Below are 19044 nucleotides of genomic sequence, written 5' to 3'. Positions count from 1 at the left end.
ATTTTGTAGATAAAAAAAACATTTTTAAAATGCAAAATAATTGAAAATTTTCGAATTTTTTTTAATATTATTTTCTTCATTTATATTTTTTTTGATAAATACGTGAAATATTCTAATAGAAATATTACACTGTAAATATTTTAATGTGGTTTTTAGTATGTTAGAATATTCTAATATTCTACTAGATTTGTCATATATGCAAAATAATCTAATATTTTACTAGAATATTCTAATATTCTACTAGAATATTTCACAGATATTTAAAAAAAAACGCTAATTTTTTTTTATTTTTTTTATAATCTTTTTAGGTAAATAAAATGACGAAAATAATAATTAAAAAAAGAATTTTCGGATTTTTCCTTATTTTTTTGCATTTTAAAATTATTTTTAGATTGCGTCTCACGATCTCATAAAATTAACATGGTCTCAAATGAACCTGAATATATATATATATATATATATATATATATATATATATATATATATATATATATATATATATATATATATATATATATATTGGCCACATTAAATGCATATATGGACTCGACTCCGAAATATGTTATTTAAATGAAAACGGTTATTTGAAAAAACCTAAAAATATATGTTATTTTTATTAAAGATCTCGTTTATGAAAAACAAGTAATAAAACTTCATTATTAGAACATGAAGACGGGATGAGATTCTGACTTTGCAATAGACGGAAAATTTCATGTTGTAGCCTTAAGAGGAAGGATTGATCGGGCAGCCCATTTGATCCCTAACGGAGCTTTCATGTGGAATAAATGGATACCTGCCAAGGTGAGCTGCTTTGTATGGCGAGCAAGATTGGATCGTATCCCATCAGCGAATGCTCTTATTCAGCGTGGAGTCTAGGTTCAGGATTCAAAATGTAGTACATGTATCTCAGGAACTGAATCAGCAGATCATATGCTGGTCACTTGCCCTTTTGCTGTTACACTTTGGAACCGGATATGGAATTGGTGCGGTATCATACCTCACCAACTCTCTAGTATCAAGGAGATCTTAAACTTTGCAACCATGTATGGACACCCCCATTGACGAATCTAGAACCAAAAACCACATGGTTCCTTATGTAAATAAAACTAAAATATGTATGTCTTTTAGCAAAAATAGGTAGGTCTTTTAGCAAAAATGAGATAGGTCCTTCATATTTTCTATATATATTTGTTGTATTTAAAAAAAAAAAGGTAGGTCCTAGGACCTACCTTCTTGAAGCTTAGCTACGCCCCTGGACACCCCCCAAAAAAGAAGAGAACTATGAATGCAATCATTTTCGGAGCACTATGGTGTATGTGGAGAGCAAGAAATGATAGAATGTTCAATTCAAAGTTTACCACCCCGGAACTTGTGTTTGAAGGTGTTAGATCCATGGTTTATGTATGGATTAAACATAGGCACGGGAAAGGAAATTTTGTATGGGGGAATGGATAAATTCTCCGTTTTCATTTATGTAATCTTGATTGTAAATGCTTTTGCCTTTCACTAGTTTCTTGCTAGTGACTGCCTTTTAATAAAATTGTCGGTTCCAAAAAAAAAAAGAACATGAAGTTAATATGATATTTATTATAACATGAAGTTAATATGATATTTATTATATAATAATAGTAGATAATAATATTATTATATAAGCGGATATAATTTTTATATATAGAGGGTGAATTTAGAATCACTCAATATATATTCTATTTATTAGTAGATGAAATATGGTTGATTAAGTCAAACATAATTTACGTTGGAAAAGGTTTGTTGGCACCATATATGCTTTGCCGTTAAAGAGAAAAGAAATGAAAAACGTAATGCGTCAACGTTTTATGTTTCCAATATTATGTTAATATGACTATATTATATAATTATTTGATATGAATATAGAAGTATAGAACTCGAATCACCTTCACTCCTTCAGATTTTAGCAGTTACAAAAATCCTCCATCTAATAATGATATAATACCAACTAGCCCTACACAGAAAATCCACTTTTGATTATTTTTGCTTGGCCGGTTGGGATAAATAAAATCTATTAAAAAAAGACTATAAAATCCTTAAATGATCTCGATCACTCGATCAGTTTATATTTAAAAAATAATAATAACAACCTTAATTTTTGAGAATCAAACTAATAAGTTTATAATAAAATAAAAATCTTATTTATCAAATCAAATACCTGATTAATTTTTTTATTTAATTATAAATTTATAATATAACTATTAAACAATAATTTTAAAAGTTCCAAATCAAATCACTCTAAAAGATCTTTTGTTTGTCCGACTTGGGACCAATTCAAAACCTGTATCTTTCTTTTCACATGTGAGCAATTTTTAACCGTAGACATTTTGCCTAGAGCTAGAATTTAAACACATCGTTTAGGTACGGAGTCGTATACTTTTGGCTAAAGATACGTCAGTACTGAGGTACCATATCGGCACCTCCATTCCGTTGAGTGCGGGTTCGAGAAGATGTTGGTTCAGCTGCATGGTAATCTATTCCAACCACACGAATATAGTCGTTCAACCCTCATCTACTTTTAAAAACAACACCAACCTTCTACACTCTCTTCAATTATTTCATTCAAAGTTTCAAACCTTTTTTTGTCTCTTCAATTTCAAATAGATTCTAGCCATGTCAAATTAAAAAAAAAAAAAAACAAATTCTACCCAAAGAAAGATAACTTCGAGACGAAGGTTGTTCAAAAGATTACCCACGGTTAATTCCGAAACCGAAATATGAAATTATCCCAATATCAACACCAATATCTATAAATGTCGATACAACAATCTTATAACAAATTCAAGCTTTCTCAAGACAACGCCTGGTTATAATCCGTTACCACAAAATCAAATCCCATATTCCATCCCCGGAATCCCTATGTCATATTACGTTCCTGATACATTGCATTTTTGTAAGCCCAAAAACAATGAATCATCTGATGAGACGCAACCCATCGCTCAAACTCTATGAAAAATCAAGCGATGAGACCCAACCCACCTCTCAAATAAAAAATAAAACCGCAAGAAATTTACCCAATGGTTAAAACAACAACCATGGCCCAAAAGAGAATGGCATTCGAAGAATGTGGAAATCATCAACGAGCAGACTCATTTTGGCAGCGAGTTCTGGAGCACCTCAATTCACAACTTCGTGGTACCGATCATACTTAGGTGTTGGTTGAACTCCAAAGGGAAGAATTTGCAAGAGAAAGTTAACAAATTCAATTGCATCTACAACAAGTGCAACATCCGTGCTAGTGGCAGATCAAACGTCAATCTTTTAAAGTCGATACAAAGTGAATATTGCAAACTCTTCCGAACAAAACCTTTTCCACATTCAAGGACATGGGAAATTCTAAAACACCACAAAAAATGGCTAAGAATTGACGTAATGGGTAACAATCCTCCCGTCATTCATTAAAAAAAAAAAAAAACAAAAAAAAAAAAAAACAAAAAAAAAAAAAAAACAAAACGTCCTACTCCAATACTTACACAACATCTTCGGATGCCCAATTTTCATCTCACTTTAATGAGGAGGCTATTGAGTTTGATACTGTAGAGTTTGTTGTTGAAGAACCACAACCACAACCTCGAGAAAAATAAAGAAAGTGGTATCCACATTCTCATCGCAGGATGACATCAGAACCCTCATGAATCAAATCGGTTATCTCATCCACACAAACGCTAAAAAGACAGAAAACAGAAAGCGATACCGAACTAATAATTTGCGTATATTAGAGGAGGAGTCTCTAAAAAAACTAATCTTTGAGGAATTAAAAAAAAAATTGCAATTCTTTCTTCAGCCACATGATCAATTTTCTGGATAAATACTAATGCGGTGCTTGCAAAAAATGGGAATTAGCACACGTTCACATTTGTCAAAAACTTAACCACCTTTAAAACCTTCTCTTTCAATTTGTTTTTCTAAACCTTTTCTATTTTCCCATCATATGAACTAAATATCTGGTCTTTGATCTACTTACAACCATGTATTAATGTATTTAACAAGTATATAACCCAAAAAGATGTCCAAAATATCATCGCAATGAAATGAAGAAAAATCATTTCATTTCAAAGACCAATATATCACACATATCAAATAAGCATCTTCAATGATCCTTAGAACAAGTGTTGGATCCATATTCCTTTGCTCAAACATTTCTTTTTATCACATTTCACTTATAAAATCATAGAGATACGATTACATGATGAATCAATTAAAAGTTATACATTGTTGTAGATTATAAGCAATACATTGTGTACCCAATAACGAATTCATATGTCAAAGTACTCATAATCATAATCATCCTCTTCAGAAACAGCACTGCCACCTGAAAATTCATAATCTTCATAGAAATCACCTTCAGAAAATTCATCAACATCAGAATACCCAGAAGAATACATATCATCAAAGTCATCAAATTCATGAATTCGAGGATGAAACCCACAGTTTTCAGTTGAATCATTCGGGCGTTTAAAATCTTTAATCCGTTCAATACACAATTTTCCCAAATTACCCCCGAGATTCAGATTAAAACACCTACGAACATCTAGTGATTCGAGGTGAGGGCAGCTGTTAAGAATGGCTTCAAGTCCATCATTTGACATTTTACTACCAAACACCTGTAAATGGCGTAACTCGGGCATGTTGTTTGCAATCGCAAGGGCATCATCGTCATTTTCAATGCGTGGGCGTCTGAACTCCTTGTTTAATTTGAAGGACTTGAGGTGAGGGCAATTTTGTCCGATAAGTTCGATGTCTTCTACATTGATTGAGATGTAAGAAAGGTGAAGTTTTTCCAATTGTGGGACCCTTTTGACTGCCTGACTCAACCGACTTCCCGTGATATCAAAGCAGTTCATAAGGCAAAGATTTTTTAGTTTACTTGACCTGTTCACAATTCACCATTAGTATTTTCAGTAATTTGTAACTACTGAAAATCATTGGTTAGATAGCCCTAAAAAGCTTAGCATGTGAATGTAAGAAAGACAGTCTTCAGTTTTCACAATGATACGAGGATAATGAATTCCAACAGCAATCATGTATTGGAGAGGAATGATAATTACCAAGGGAGATGAAAGCATAAATATGTGTCTCACAACATGGCATGTGAGCCTTCTAGGCAAATAGGCATAATGGAAGACTATTGATTCCCTTCAACAATGATCACTTTAGTACTTCAATCTTACTTTAACTGGTATTTCTTGTATTGTTTGATAAGATTATTGTATTTCTTCCTCCGATTTTGAAGGATTTATATTATGTTTCTCAAAATTCAACCAATTTGAAATTCTTCATCTCAAATTTGTCTTCCATTCTATGACGGATGTAAACCTAATTAATAGTTTTTACAATAAATAACACAAGCCATAAAACGTAGATGATAAATTTGTACCAAAATTCGTATTCACTGAACTATTCTGTCTTAGAAATTAAGAAAAATAAAAAGAGGTTAAATGTCAATAACTTCGCAATTGATGGTGCATATAGCATGAGTATGAAATTGAATAGCGATGACAACTGAGAAGAAGAAGAAACCTACCGTAGCAAAATGTGATCAAGGAGATCATCGGAGCCAAAATACTCGATACTGATATCGATCAACTCCCCACAGCTAAGATCGACTGCCTGCTTAGTCAGAATCTCGAGATCGTAATCCGTATCCCAAGTATCAACCGGTTTGTGCATATCGATAGTCTTCCATATATCAGGGTCCTTGCAAATTCTCCGCCAAGTTGTGCATACTTTCCGTGCACTGTTGAGTATTTCTACAGCACCCAATCTTTGAAGTATACTCGCCATCAGTTCGGGAGGCATTTCCAGCCAATTTGGAGATTCCTCCATTGCCGACGACGGCATAGCGTCGGAGGTCGACGCCATTTCAACTAGAGATGAGATCCAATGGATTTCCCGATTTGTTTTGTTCTTTCCAAGTCGGTTACCAAATCCTCTTTTCTATCGGGAAAAAAGTGAATTGCACATAGGTAGGTTATGTCACAAATGGTACCCAACTATATGGTAAATTACAGTTTTGGTCCCTATGGTTGACACAAATATTAAAGTTTAGTCCTTGTTTTTAGCATTTGACAAAAATGGTCATCATCGTTTGCAAATCTTGCAGTTTTGGTCCTTAAGACAGTTACCGTTAGCCACATTCCGTTAACAGCCTATGAAACAATGAGATTACCCATGATGTTGACACCAATGGTCCTCTAGTATCATACATTTGGTCTTTGCATTTGGCTCACCACATCGTTGCTTCCATCATGTTCCCTCGAGAGGAACGAAGCACGGTGAATTCACAAGAACTGAAAATCTTCCATTCCATCATGAATACATTGTGGGGATATGGTCACCTTGCTTGCAAAGAGCCAACCGTTTCGGTTCCCTTTTCAGAAGACCTAGAGTTCATGCAAGGTGATTCCTTCCTCACTATAGATGTTTACGAATCCATGAGCATGTTCCTCATCGTAGGGGTCGATCACCACTAGACCTAATCATGACCCTACATTTCTCATCACTATTGCAAACTGCAATATCCTTAGCTTAAACCGACACACCCAACTCATTGACTGACACTAGAGGATATCATATTCCCTTCCATTGTTGTTGAGTCAGAAGATGATTCAGATAAGGAGTATGTGTTGGAGATATTGGAGGAGTATGTGTCAGACCAAGACAGGAGATATCGGCCCATCTTGTACGTCCAGTGCCACTGAGTATCCAACCTATCAAGAGATGCATATGACCTAGTTCCAGACCCACAATCAACGATATTAATCTTCATATCAGTGCTTCAACACCTTCACTATCACCTAAGCAATATTTGGAGGTGCACACTCTACTTACTTATTGGTATTCAGAACTGGACCATTAACTAACTTGATTACCATCCCCCCCCCCCCCCCACACCCGAAGTGTAGGTATGTTTCGTTCCTCTCCAAGCATCTGGGTGGATGCATATCTTTATGGTTTGGGATGGGCATCCCATTTATTTTTTCACATTTAGTTATGAACATATAAGTTCATAGCTTACATCCATTTCAAAATAATAATAATAATAATAAATAAGAATAAATTATTGAAATCGTCCATATTGTTTGGTCAAAATAACGAGTTTCGTCCCTAACTTTTTCTTCCAATAGGACCTTCCTTGTGATATGATTTTATTGCATTTTATGTCCCTAATAAACATTAAAAAAAACTATATTGCACTTTATATTTTATATTTTATTTTTTATTTGTCTATTATTTATTAATTAAAGAAAATAAATTAATGTGATTATATATATATATATATATATATATATATATATATATATATATATATATATATATATGTGTGTGTGTGTGTGTGTGTGTGTGTGTGTGTGGGAGGGGGGGGTTATATCTACTCACACATTTATCCTCTCATGTATTTAGCCAACAACTTAGAAATCACCAACGACCACCACCATGCCTTTACTAAAATCTCGACCACCACCATCTCCTTTATCAACTGTGAGCATAAAACTCTGACGCATTTTTCCCTCTTATCTGTAACATCCCGAAAATACGACCCAAAATTTTTTGTTTTAATATTACTAAAAATCACATCATCGAATGACATACGTACTAAGAACCATAGAATGAGTAACTCAAAAGTCAAGTAACTGTGTCAAAACAAATAATGTATCAATCGTATCAAAATATCTGAATAAAACTCCCAGGATAAAACTGAAGTTGTGGTGTGTGCGATGCCATCATCCCGAGCTCTTCCCCTTACTAGCGGAAGTACCTGAAACCAAAAACTGAAACTATAAGCATAAAGCTTAGTGAGCTCCCCCAAACTACCACATACCATACAATAACATATAAAGCAACTACTGGGCCTTGCCCACTGCATCGGACCGAAATCCGGAAACTGCATCGGACCGAAGTTCGGAACTAACCAGGGCCTTGCCCTCTGCATCGGACCGAAGTCCGGGAACTGCATCGGATCGAAGTCCGGAACTAACCAGGGCCTTGCCCTCTGCATCAGACCGAAGTCCGGAAACTGCATGGGACCGAAGTCTGGAACTAACCAGGGCCTTGCCCTCTGCATCGGACTGAAGTCCGGAATTGACTGAACATAGCATAGCATAATCATAACTACTAGCATAAACATAGATATTGTATACTGCATCGGACCGAAGCCCGGAACACATAACACAAGACATGCTTGAATCACAAAGACATCAAGCACACTGAACTACTGCATCGGACCGAAGTCAGGAACTATTGCTAACTAAACGGGCCGGCATTGTGGCCGTAGACTGTAACTCCCGTGTTTCTAGGCTAGGTATTAATATTGACATAATGGTCTAGGTTAACCTTTGTAATTCATTTAGAAGAAATGAAAAGGAATTATGTGAATATTATGTGAATTATGTGTTTTATGCTTAATTATTAAGGTTTAATTAATTAAGAATAAAAATGAGCATCAAAAATTAAATTTTAGATAAAGCCGATATCTATTAAGAAACTTGTAGTGGGCGTGACAAGGATTACGGATATATAAAGAATACCGAAATCCGAGTTATAACGAAGAAGTTATGACTTGTCGAAGTTTCACGATAAACCGGCACGGTGCCGAATGTCGTAAAAAGTGAGTTTTTGATAAACTACTTTTTGGCCTTAGTGATCTAAACGAAACTTGTAGTGTTCGTTAAACCGAGAGTAGGTATAAAAAGAACGCCCAAATCTGACTTCGTATGAGGAAGTTATGATTTTTCGAAGTTTCAGCTTAGCAGTAGACAGCTAAAAACTCGAATTTTAGATTGAGTAATTTTTAGCCGACACGACCTAAACGAGAATCGAAGGTCTCGTCAATAGTAGCACAACGGTAAAAAGTCTGACGAAAACGGACGTCGGATGAAGAAGTTATGAATTTTTAACGGATTTCCTGTCCCGGTCTGTTAAAAATAATAATATAAAAATTAAAGTCAAAATTAGCCGACGAAGTCTAAACGAAAGTTGTAGAGCGTAATTTTACCTACGCGTGCATATAAAGAACGTCAAAAACGGAGCTCGTATGCGAAAGTTATGGATTTTAGAAGTTTTGTCGCGAAAACCGAGAAAATTCGCATAGTCACGTTTTTGCCACGTCACCTTCGCTGAAAGAGTGCCACGTGTCCGAAATTGGTGAGTCATGCGAAGCCACGTGTCGCCTTCCCTCGCATGAATAGTAGCTGCGTGTCAGATTCTGATTCGACCGAAGGGAGGCCCAATCCGAAGCTCGCAGCTGAACCGAGCCTCGCACCGCCTTAGCCTCCGAGCCTCGCAGATGGACCACTAGACCTCGGTCCAATCAGGAGAGGACAGCGAGGCCTTCGCACGTGCAGCCACCTGCGCACCCTCGCCTGCGGACCCCACCACCAGACCGACTTCGGACCCTATAAATAGAAGGGTCATGCGAGCCTTCTCGGGTACTTTTTGGAAATTGTCACTTTTAGCCCCTTTTTCCATATTTTCTTCATCTTAGCATCCCCCAAAGCCCCGGTATCGATTATAACCCCCGGAATACGCCACGAAGAGCCCGTGAAGCCCGGAAAATTTATCTTTTTGGTTTTGAAGCCCGACCTTTCGCAGAGCCCGGTTTCTTAATAAAACTCTCGGTTTTCTTAGAAACGATCGTTTTAGGAAACGAATTGCTGCCCGATTTTCATTAAATCAAGTGAGTGTGTAGTCACTTTCATCTTACACATAGATATGAAGTATTTTATATAAAATACGTGATATGTGTATATATGTTGTTTGTTTATTCGAGATGGGTGTTGAATGAATGTTTTATACATGTTTAAAATGATTTAAAATGTATATATATTTTATCTTCGAATATGTTGGGTAAAACATGGGTAGATAAAGTATGAGGGATAAAAGTACAGTATAGATGTACGTTGGTAGCTATGAATTTAGTACAGTATAGATGTACGTTGGTAGCTACGGATTTAGTATGTTGGCAGCTATAGACTTAGTGCATGTTGTATAAATCTTGGCGACGATGTGACTTCGTGCCTATTAGATAAACCCTGGTGACGATGTGACTTCGTCCCTATTAGATAAACCCTGGTGACGATGTGACTTCGTGCCTATTAGATAAACCCTGGCGACTATGAGACGTAGTGCCTATTAGATAAACCTTGGCGATGATGTGACTTCGTGCCTATTAGATAAACCCTGGCGACGATGTGACTTCGTGCCTATTAGATAAACCTTGGCAGTTATGGACTTGGTGCGTGTTGTATAAACCTGGCGACTATGTGACGTAGTGCCTATTGAGTAAACCTTGGCGACTATGTGACGTAGTGCCTGTTGTATGAACCTCGGTAGTAATGAACTTTGGATAAATTCCTTAGGTCAATCCTGAGGAATAAATGGATGAAGGATAGTGGATTCTTAGGGTAAATCCTTAAGAAATAAGGGAGATATGAGGATGGGTAATTGGGTTGATTGTTTGATGATTGAATATAATAATTGTATTATTGTGGGTTGAAAACCCTATATGCTCACCAGGCTTCCAAGCCTGACCCACTCAATTTGTTTGTATCACAGGTATGGATACAAAGTTGCTTTACACTGAGAGATTAAAAGAGAAGTAGATCACTAGTGTAAATGAATGTAAGTTTTGTTTATGCTTATGTTTTTGTATTGACAATGACATCCCAATGGTTTTAGTGAATAAAATACATTTCTTCGGAAATGATTTGATAACATTTTTATCATGTTTTTCTGGGAACAAATTCCGCAACACTTTTAATTAAATGATTATTCTGATTTTATTTTAAAAAGCATAAACGGAATCGGTCTTTTCTGGCCGAGAAATTAGGGGATGTCACATAGACCCATTCCTACTGGAAGGAAACTCACCTCGTAAAGCTGGTTGCTGAGATGCTAAACCTGAAACTGCCTGACTGCTGCTCCGGAACTCCCCGGCTACAAATCCCATAAACACTAAATCAGAAACTGATAACTACTCTCAGGGTAAAATGACTATTTTACCCCTGGTCAAAGTCAACATCCTGTTCAAAGTCAACTTTCAGTTAACCGGACTTGCCGAGTTGGGCCGCCAACTCGCCGAGTCCCTATCATCCCTTCTAATCCTCTACCCGCTTCTACTCGTCGAGTTTGGCAAAGGCTCGACGAGTTCTTCTTCGATACTAACATCTAGTTCATCTTCATCTGACTCGCCGAGTTGTATGAACAACTCGTCGAGTCCTCCTTCATCCTATGAATGAGATCAGTCCTTGACTCGCCGAGTTGTATGAACAACTCGTCGAGTCCCTCCACTACTAGATCTGAGCCTTAACTCACCGAGTCCATTACCTACTCACTGATTTCACCATAAATTCTCAGATGGGGAAAATCGGGGACTCGCGACTCGACTCGTCGAATCTGAAGAACGACTCGCCGAGTCTCATGCATGTCATTACTAAACAGTCGATTCTGCTCGAATCCAGTGCATTCCATTCATAGATCTGGGCTCCTAGGGCTGGTTTTTCACGTAAAGTTTCTAACTTTACGTGCATGCATGCTAATATGAAGCTTAAATACCCAAAATAAGCTAAAGGAAGAGATCTAAGCTTGGAATGGAAACTTGGCTCAATAAAGGTGGCAACCTTGAGCTTGAGAAGCTCTGGAAAGCTCAGATCTGAAGTCCATTCAACATATTAACTCTTAATTCGACCTTAAAGTCTAGAAAGGGCTCAAAATCAACAAGAGTAAACTTCTCAAGAGATCTAATTGATAATAAGCAAAGATTCGAGCTTGATACCTCAAAGGGGACTGAAATGCAACCAGAAGTCCGGATCTACTTGCTCCCCTTGAATACTTCTCTTCTCTCTTCTTCCCCCAAACCCCAAGATGCACTAAAACCTTCACAAGAGAGAAAATGCTCCAAAAATGCTTAAGAACGGCTAGGGTTTCGTATGGGACTCTTTGTGGGTGAGGGAGGCTAGTCTTGGGGCACATAAGATGTTTAAATAGGGTGCAAACCCTTGAAATTAGGGTTTCATCCAGACTGGCAGACTCGTCGAGTCCGGGAATATGGACTCGTCGAGTCGCCAACTTAGATCGCGTGCAAATCTCGTCTCTACTCGACGAGTCGGGCTACTAACTCGTCGAGTACCCCTTAATAAAAGACAATTACTTTATTTAAATCGCATACCAGAAATGGGGCGCTACAACTCTCCCCCACTTATCTCAGACTTCGTCCTCGAAGTTTGCTGCTGCTGAATCTATAAATATCTCTGGGTAATGCTCCCTTATTTCCTCCTCGGCCTCCCACGTCCATTCTGAACCCTTCCGGTGCTGCCACTGCACCTTCACTAGCTGGACTACCTTGTTCCTCAAGGTCTTCGTTTTTCGATCCAAGATCGTAACAGACCTCTCAATATAATTCAGGCTGCTATCAACCTGAATATCCTCCAAGGGTACAACTGCTGACTCGTCCGCCAAACGCTTCCTCAACTGAGAAACGTGGAAAGTGTTGTGGATCTGGCTAAGCTCTGCTGGAAGATCCAACCGATAAGCAACTTGGCCCACCCGGGCCAAAACCCTAAACGGACCAATGAACCTGGGGCCCAACTTGCCCCGCTTCCGGAACCTGGGGTCCAACTTGCCCCTCTTCAGGACCATATCGCCCACCTGAAACTCCAAATCTGAACGCCTCCTGTCGGCGTAACTCTTCTGCCGACTCTGCGCAGTCTGTAGTCTGCTACGGACCTGCTGGTTCAACTCTGTGGTCTTGAACACCACCTCAGTGCTCCCGATGACCCTCTGACCGACCTCGCCCCAACAAATCGGGGTCCTACACTTCCTCCCGTAAAGCATCTCGAAAGGAGGGCGGTCAATACTGGCGTGGTAACTGTTGTTATACGAAAATTCCGCTAATGGAAGATACGTATCCCAACTGCCACCAAAATCTAGAACACATGCCCGCAGCATGTCCTCGAGAGTCTGAATCGTCCTCTCGCTCTGCTCGTCCGTCTGAGGGTGGAAAGTGGTGCTGAAGTGGAGACGAGTACCCATATCGTCATGAAACCGCTTCCAAAATCTGGAAGTAAACCGTACATCTCGGTCTGACACCACCGAGACGTGCACTCCATGTCGTGCCACTACCTCACGCACATAAATATCAGCTAGCTTCTCGGCCGATATACTCTCCTGAATCGGTATGAAATACGCGCTCTTGGTCAGCCGATCCACTATGACCCAAATCGAATCAACTTCACGTGCGGTCCTGGGAAGCTTAGTGATGAAATCCATGGTGATATCCTCCCATTTCCACACAGGAATGTCTAACGGCTGCATCTTGTCGTGGGGTCTCTGATGCTCCGCCTTGACCTTCCTGCAGGTCAGGCATCTCTCCACGTACCAAGCTACGTCCCGCTTCATGCAGGGCCACCAATAATCGGGTCGAAGATCTCTATACATCTTCGTCGTCCCTGGATGGATGGAGAACCGAGACTTGTGGGCCTCATCCATCAACACCTGCCGTACTCCTCCCCAGTACGGCACCCAAACCCTCCCATGAAGGGTCAACAATCCTCGACTGTCATAATCGAAAGAAGCTACTCGGCCCACAATCCTCTCACACTTCTGCCTCTCCTCCTTCAGGCCCTCGACCTGTGCCTCTCTAATCTGCTCCAACAATGGAGTAATCACCGTCATCCTCAGACATATTTTCCTGATCGGGGCTGCTACCGTCTTGCGGCTCAGGGCGTCAGCCACTACGTTGGCCTTGCCCGGATGATAAAGGATCTCACAGTCGTAGTCCTTTACCACATCTAACCATCGGCGCTGCCTCATGTTCAGATTCGGTTGATCGATGAGGTACCTCAAACTCTTGTGATCCGTGTAAATGGTACAGCGGACCCTATACAGGTAATGTCGCCAAATCTTGAGGGCAAACACTACTGCCCCAAACTCTAAGTCATATGTCGGATAGTTAGCCTTGTGAGGCTTCAACTGTCTAGAGGCGTAAGCTATCACATGGCCTCGCTGCATCAAAACCACTCCCATACCTGTGATCGAAGCGTCACAGTAGACTACAAAATCCTCTACTCCCTCTGGCAGGGTGAGAATCGGCGCCTCGCACAATCTCTGCCTTAGGGTCTCAAATGCTGCCTGCTGCTCAGGCCCCCAGCGAAACACTGCCGACTTCTTGGTCAGTCGGGTGAGCGGGACTGCTATCTTGGAGAAATCCTGGATGAATATCCTGTAGTACCCTGCCAGTCTTAGGAAACTCCGAATCTCAGTTGGAGACCTCGGAACCTCCCACTGCATCACGGCCTCTATCTTGGCCGGATCTACTAGTATACCCTTCTGGTTGACGAGGTGACCAAGGAACTGCACCTCGCGCAACCAGAACTCGCACTTGGAGAACTTCGCGAACAGTCTCTCCCTCCTCAGCGTCTCTAGCACCTCTCTCAGGTGCTCCTCATGCTGCTCCTGAGTCTTGGAATAAACCAAGATGTCATCAATGAACACTATCACAGACCGATCCAGCATCGGTCTGCATACGCGGTTCATGAGATCCATGAACGCGGCTGGACTGTTGGTGAGCCCGAACGGCATCACCACAAACTCATAATGACCATAGCGGGTCCTAAAAGCGGTCTTCTGCACATCCTCATCCCTGACCCGCATCTTGTGATATCCTGACCGTAGATCAATCGTGGAGAACCAAGATGCTCCCTAAAGCTGGTCAAACAAATCGTCTATCCTCGGGAGTGGGTAACGGTTCTTCACCGTCACCTTGTTCAACTCCCGATAATCTATGCACATACGGTGCGACCAATCCTTCTTTCTTACGAACAGGATCGGGGCTCCCCATGGTGAACTACTTGGCCTGATGAAACCCTTGTCTAGCAGCTCCTGCAGCTGCGTAGACAACTCCTGCATCTCTGGAGGAGCCAACCGATACGGTGCTTTGGCTATCGGAGCCGCACCCGGGACCAGGTCAATCCGAAACTCAACCTGTCTCTCCGGAGGTATTCCAGGAAAATCCTCTGGGAATACGTCCGGGTACTCTCGTACTACTGGCACATCGTCAACTGTTGTCTTACCCTTCTCCCGTGCATCTATGACATAGGCGACGTACCCTGCGCAATCCTGTTGAACGTAGCGCCTTGCTCTCGCTGCTGAACACAGAATCGGTCCGCGTTGTGGCCTCTCGCCCTAAATCACTAACTCTCCCCCACTAGGAGTGTGAACCCTCACTAACTGCAGTTCACAATCAATCACTGCCTCATTGGGGCTCAGCCAATCCATACCCACTATAACCTTATTCCCTCGCAGGGGAATGGGAACCAAGTCCACTGAAAACTGCTCATCAAATAACTGCAGCGAACACGCCCTACGCACTCTCGCGACCCTGACGGTCCTGTCATCAGCTATCTCAACCTCGAGTGGACAATCCAGCTCCCCCGGAGCTCTACTAAACCTCTTGCTAAGAGCAAGTGAAACAAATGATCGGGTGGCCCCCGAATCAAACAATATTGTAGCTGAAATGTCGTTCACTATGAACGACCCTATACGAAAACATATAACCATGAGAAACAATCAATATCAATAAAGAGATAAGAGGAAAATACATACCCGTCACCACATCAGGAGTCGCTCGCGCCTCCTCTGCTGTCATCTGAAAAGCTCTACTCTTCGCCACTAGCGCCTCACCCCGGCCTTGACGGCCGTCTGTAATCCTCAAAGTAGCAGGGGCAGGTGCTGCCACCTTCCCTGCTGCTGCTAACTCGGGCACTGGGACTTTTTATGTCCCCTCTGATTGCAATGGAAGCAAATCAGATCAGCTGTTGTGGTGGTAGTAACTGTACAATCTCTACTCATATGCCCGGTCCGGCCGCACTTATAGTAACCGGCACTACCCACCTTGCACGCCCCATCGTGCAATCTCCCACACTTGCCACACCGACTGTGGCTCTGCTGTCCTCTAGATCTGTGATCTAATACCTTGGGCTTTTTGGCCGAACTCCCTGTGCCAGATGCCGCCTCTGGCTTCCTCTTCTTCTCCATCTCCAAATCTATCTCTCTCTCCCGAGCCCTCACAATCATGTCATCCAACGATTTACAGCTGGACCGGCTCACAAACTGGCGGATATCACTCCGCAACATCTCATGATAACGGGCCTTCTTCCTCTCCTCATCAGCTGCGTACTGAGGAACGAGAAGAGCCCTCTCCCTGAACTTGGCGGTAATCTCCGCCACTGTCTCTGTAGTCTGGGTGAGATCCTGAAACTCCCTGGCTAACTGCTGCACCTCGATAACCGGTGCAAACTCGGCTCTGAACCTGGTAGTAAAATCAGCCCAAGTCATCGCATCAAGCGCTGCGTCATCCCCGATGACATGCCCGATCTCCTCCCACCAATCTCGTGCCCTGTCCTTCAGAAGACAGGATGCTAGTCTGACCTTGTTCCCCTCGGGACATCTGCTGGTGCGGAACGCATTGGTGACATCCGCCAACCACCTGGTACTCGCAATGGGATCCCGTGCCCCATGGTAGTCTGGAGCTCCACAAGCCCGGAACTCCCTGAAGGTGAGTGTGCGCGACCCCATCATGATCGCCACCTCAGCACGGAAGGTACTCAACCTCTCATCCATCAGCTCCAAAATACCCTCCTTGATCGAACCAAAGATCACATGAGTCTGCTCAAGTATGATGCGAGTAATCTCTGAAGAGAGAAACTCCCTAGTCTGCTCGTCCAAATGCTCGGCCCCCGAGCCTGATCCAGATCCCTCTCGGGCACCTGAACTGCCGACTGTTGGTCTAAGGCGTAAAACCACCGTTCTGAAAACACATTATAATAAACGTCAGGAACACTGATATATCTCGAGGGATCACTACTACTACAAGTTTCCCGGTCTCATCTCAGCTTTCCTTGGTTCAAGTACGGATCCTCTGCTTTCAGTAGTACGGGCCCATACTACCTTCCACATCTATCCGTACTTTCCTCAAGTACTGCCTCGACTCCACCAAGTCACTTCTACTGCTACTGATCTCTGCTACTCTCATCCTAGGCTTGCCCTAGGGAAATCTCTGACCCCACTCCATCCAGTCCTCAGCTGCTGAAGGCCTCCTTGTAATTCCAATTAGCCATCACCTAAATACCATCACATATGGCGAGGCTCAGATAATCCTTCGAGTAAAAGACTCGTCCCTACAACGGTTAGACTCAAACGAGAGCTGCGCAATAGGGCCAAATCCAGCACTCTGAGATTATTCAACCCTGATCACAAGTGACGTGACGTATTCACCTAATGGCTAACTCCCATCACTCAGAGTCCCACAAAGCACAAAGCAAGTAGCATTCAGACACAGGAAACTACTCAAGCAATTCTATCCTCATAACAAGAAACTGTACTAGCATACAATGCTAAGCTCATACTATCAGGCATAACCTAAACAGGCTATCCTACTGCTGTCTACTCAATACTAGCATGCAATTCTCATAAAGCTGAAACACATATAACAGGCACATAAGGCATCCTCCTAGATCCTTAGTCCTATTCTAGCATGTTGTTCTACCGAAACTGGAACTGATAAACATAACATAAACTTGTATGGGTAATTTGGGAGTACTTACTTGAGCTCGGCTGATCGCATGCACCACACCCTTTTCTCTTTTTCAAAAACTCTTTTCTTTTTAAGTTTTCTTTTTCAAAAATTCTTTCAAAAACATTTTTCTTTTGAAAATCTTTTTACCATTTCCTTAATTTGAGTCCAGTCACACCCGAGAGTGTACCTGAATCCCTCAAACCAAGGCTCTAATACCAACTTGTAACATCCCGAAAATACGACCCAAAAATTTTTGTTTTAATATTACTAAAAATCACATCATCGAATGACATACGTACTAAGAACCATAGAATGAGTAACTCAAAAGTCAAGTAACTGTGTCAAAACAAATACTGTATCAGTCGTATCAAAATATCTGAATAAAACTCCCAGGATAAAACTGAAGCTGTGGTGTGTGCGATGCCATCATCCCGAGCTCTTCCCCTTACTAGCAGAAGTACCTGAAACCAAAAACCTGAAACTGTAAGCATAAAGCTTAGTGAGCTCCCCCAAACTACCACATACCATACAATAACATATAAAGCAACTACTGGGCCTTGCCCACTGCATCGGACCGAAATCCGGAAACTGCATCGGACCGAAGTCCGGAACTAACCAGGGCCTTGCCTTCTGCATCGGACCGAAGTCCGGGAACTACATCGGACCGAAGTCCGAAACTAACCAGGGCCTTGCCCTCTGCATCGGACCGAAGTCCGGAATTGACTGAACATAGCATAGCATAATCATAACTACTAGCATAAACATAGATATTGTATACTGCATCGGACCGAAGCCCGGAACACATAACACAAGACATGCTTGAATCACAAAGACATCAAGCACACTGAACTACTGCATCGGACCGAAGTCCGGAACTACTGCTAACTAAACGAGCCGGCATTGTGGTCGTAGACCCGTTCCTACTGGAAGGAAACTCACCTCGCAAAGCTGGCTGCTGAGATGCTAAACCTGAAACTGCCTGACTGCTGCTCCGGAACTCCCCGGCTACAAATCCCATAAACACTAAATCAGAAACTGATAACTACTCTCAAGGTAAAATGACTATTTTACCCCTGGTCAAAGTCAACATCCTGGTCAAAGTCAACTTTCAGTTGACCGGACTCGCCGAGTTGGGCCGCCAACTCGCCGAGTCCCTATCATCCCTTCTAATCCTCTACCCGCTTCTACTCGTCGAGTTTGGCAAAGGCTCGACGAGTTCTTCTTCGATACTAACATCTAGTTCATCTTCATCTGACTCGCCGAGTTGTATGAACAACTCGTCGAGTCCTCCTTCATCCTATGAATGAGATCAGTCCTTGACTCGCCGAGTTGTATGAACAACTCGTCGAGTCCCTCCACTACTAGATCTGAGCCTTAACTCACCGAGTCCATTACCTACTCACTGATTTCACCATAAATTCTCAGATGGGGAAAATCGGGGACTC

At 41.5% G+C, this 19044-nt stretch overlaps 1 protein-coding gene across 1 annotated transcript; it reads right to left on the bottom strand.

The window, feature by feature from the left end:
• Positions 1–4154: 4154 nt before the first annotated feature.
• Positions 4155–5960, bottom strand: LOC145126176 (F-box protein SKIP19-like). The gene is made up of 2 exons (XM_079061579.1): positions 5552–5960; positions 4155–4899 (listed from the first exon to the last, which is right to left on the bottom strand). The coding sequence occupies exons 1-2, from the start codon at positions 5887–5889 to the stop codon at positions 4284–4286; spliced, it is 954 nt and encodes a 317-aa protein (XP_078917705.1). The 5' UTR covers positions 5890–5960; the 3' UTR covers positions 4155–4283.
• Between the last annotated feature and the right edge of the window lie 13084 nt (positions 5961–19044).

This window comes from Lactuca virosa, chromosome 7 (genome assembly GCF_052849685.1).
Source record: "Lactuca virosa cultivar CGN04683 chromosome 7, Lactuca_virosa_CGN04683_v6, whole genome shotgun sequence".
Taxonomy (NCBI): Eukaryota; Viridiplantae; Streptophyta; class Magnoliopsida; order Asterales; family Asteraceae; genus Lactuca; species Lactuca virosa.
Note: the sequence above shows the minus strand (reverse complement) of the source record. Positions and strands in the feature narration are given on the sequence as shown.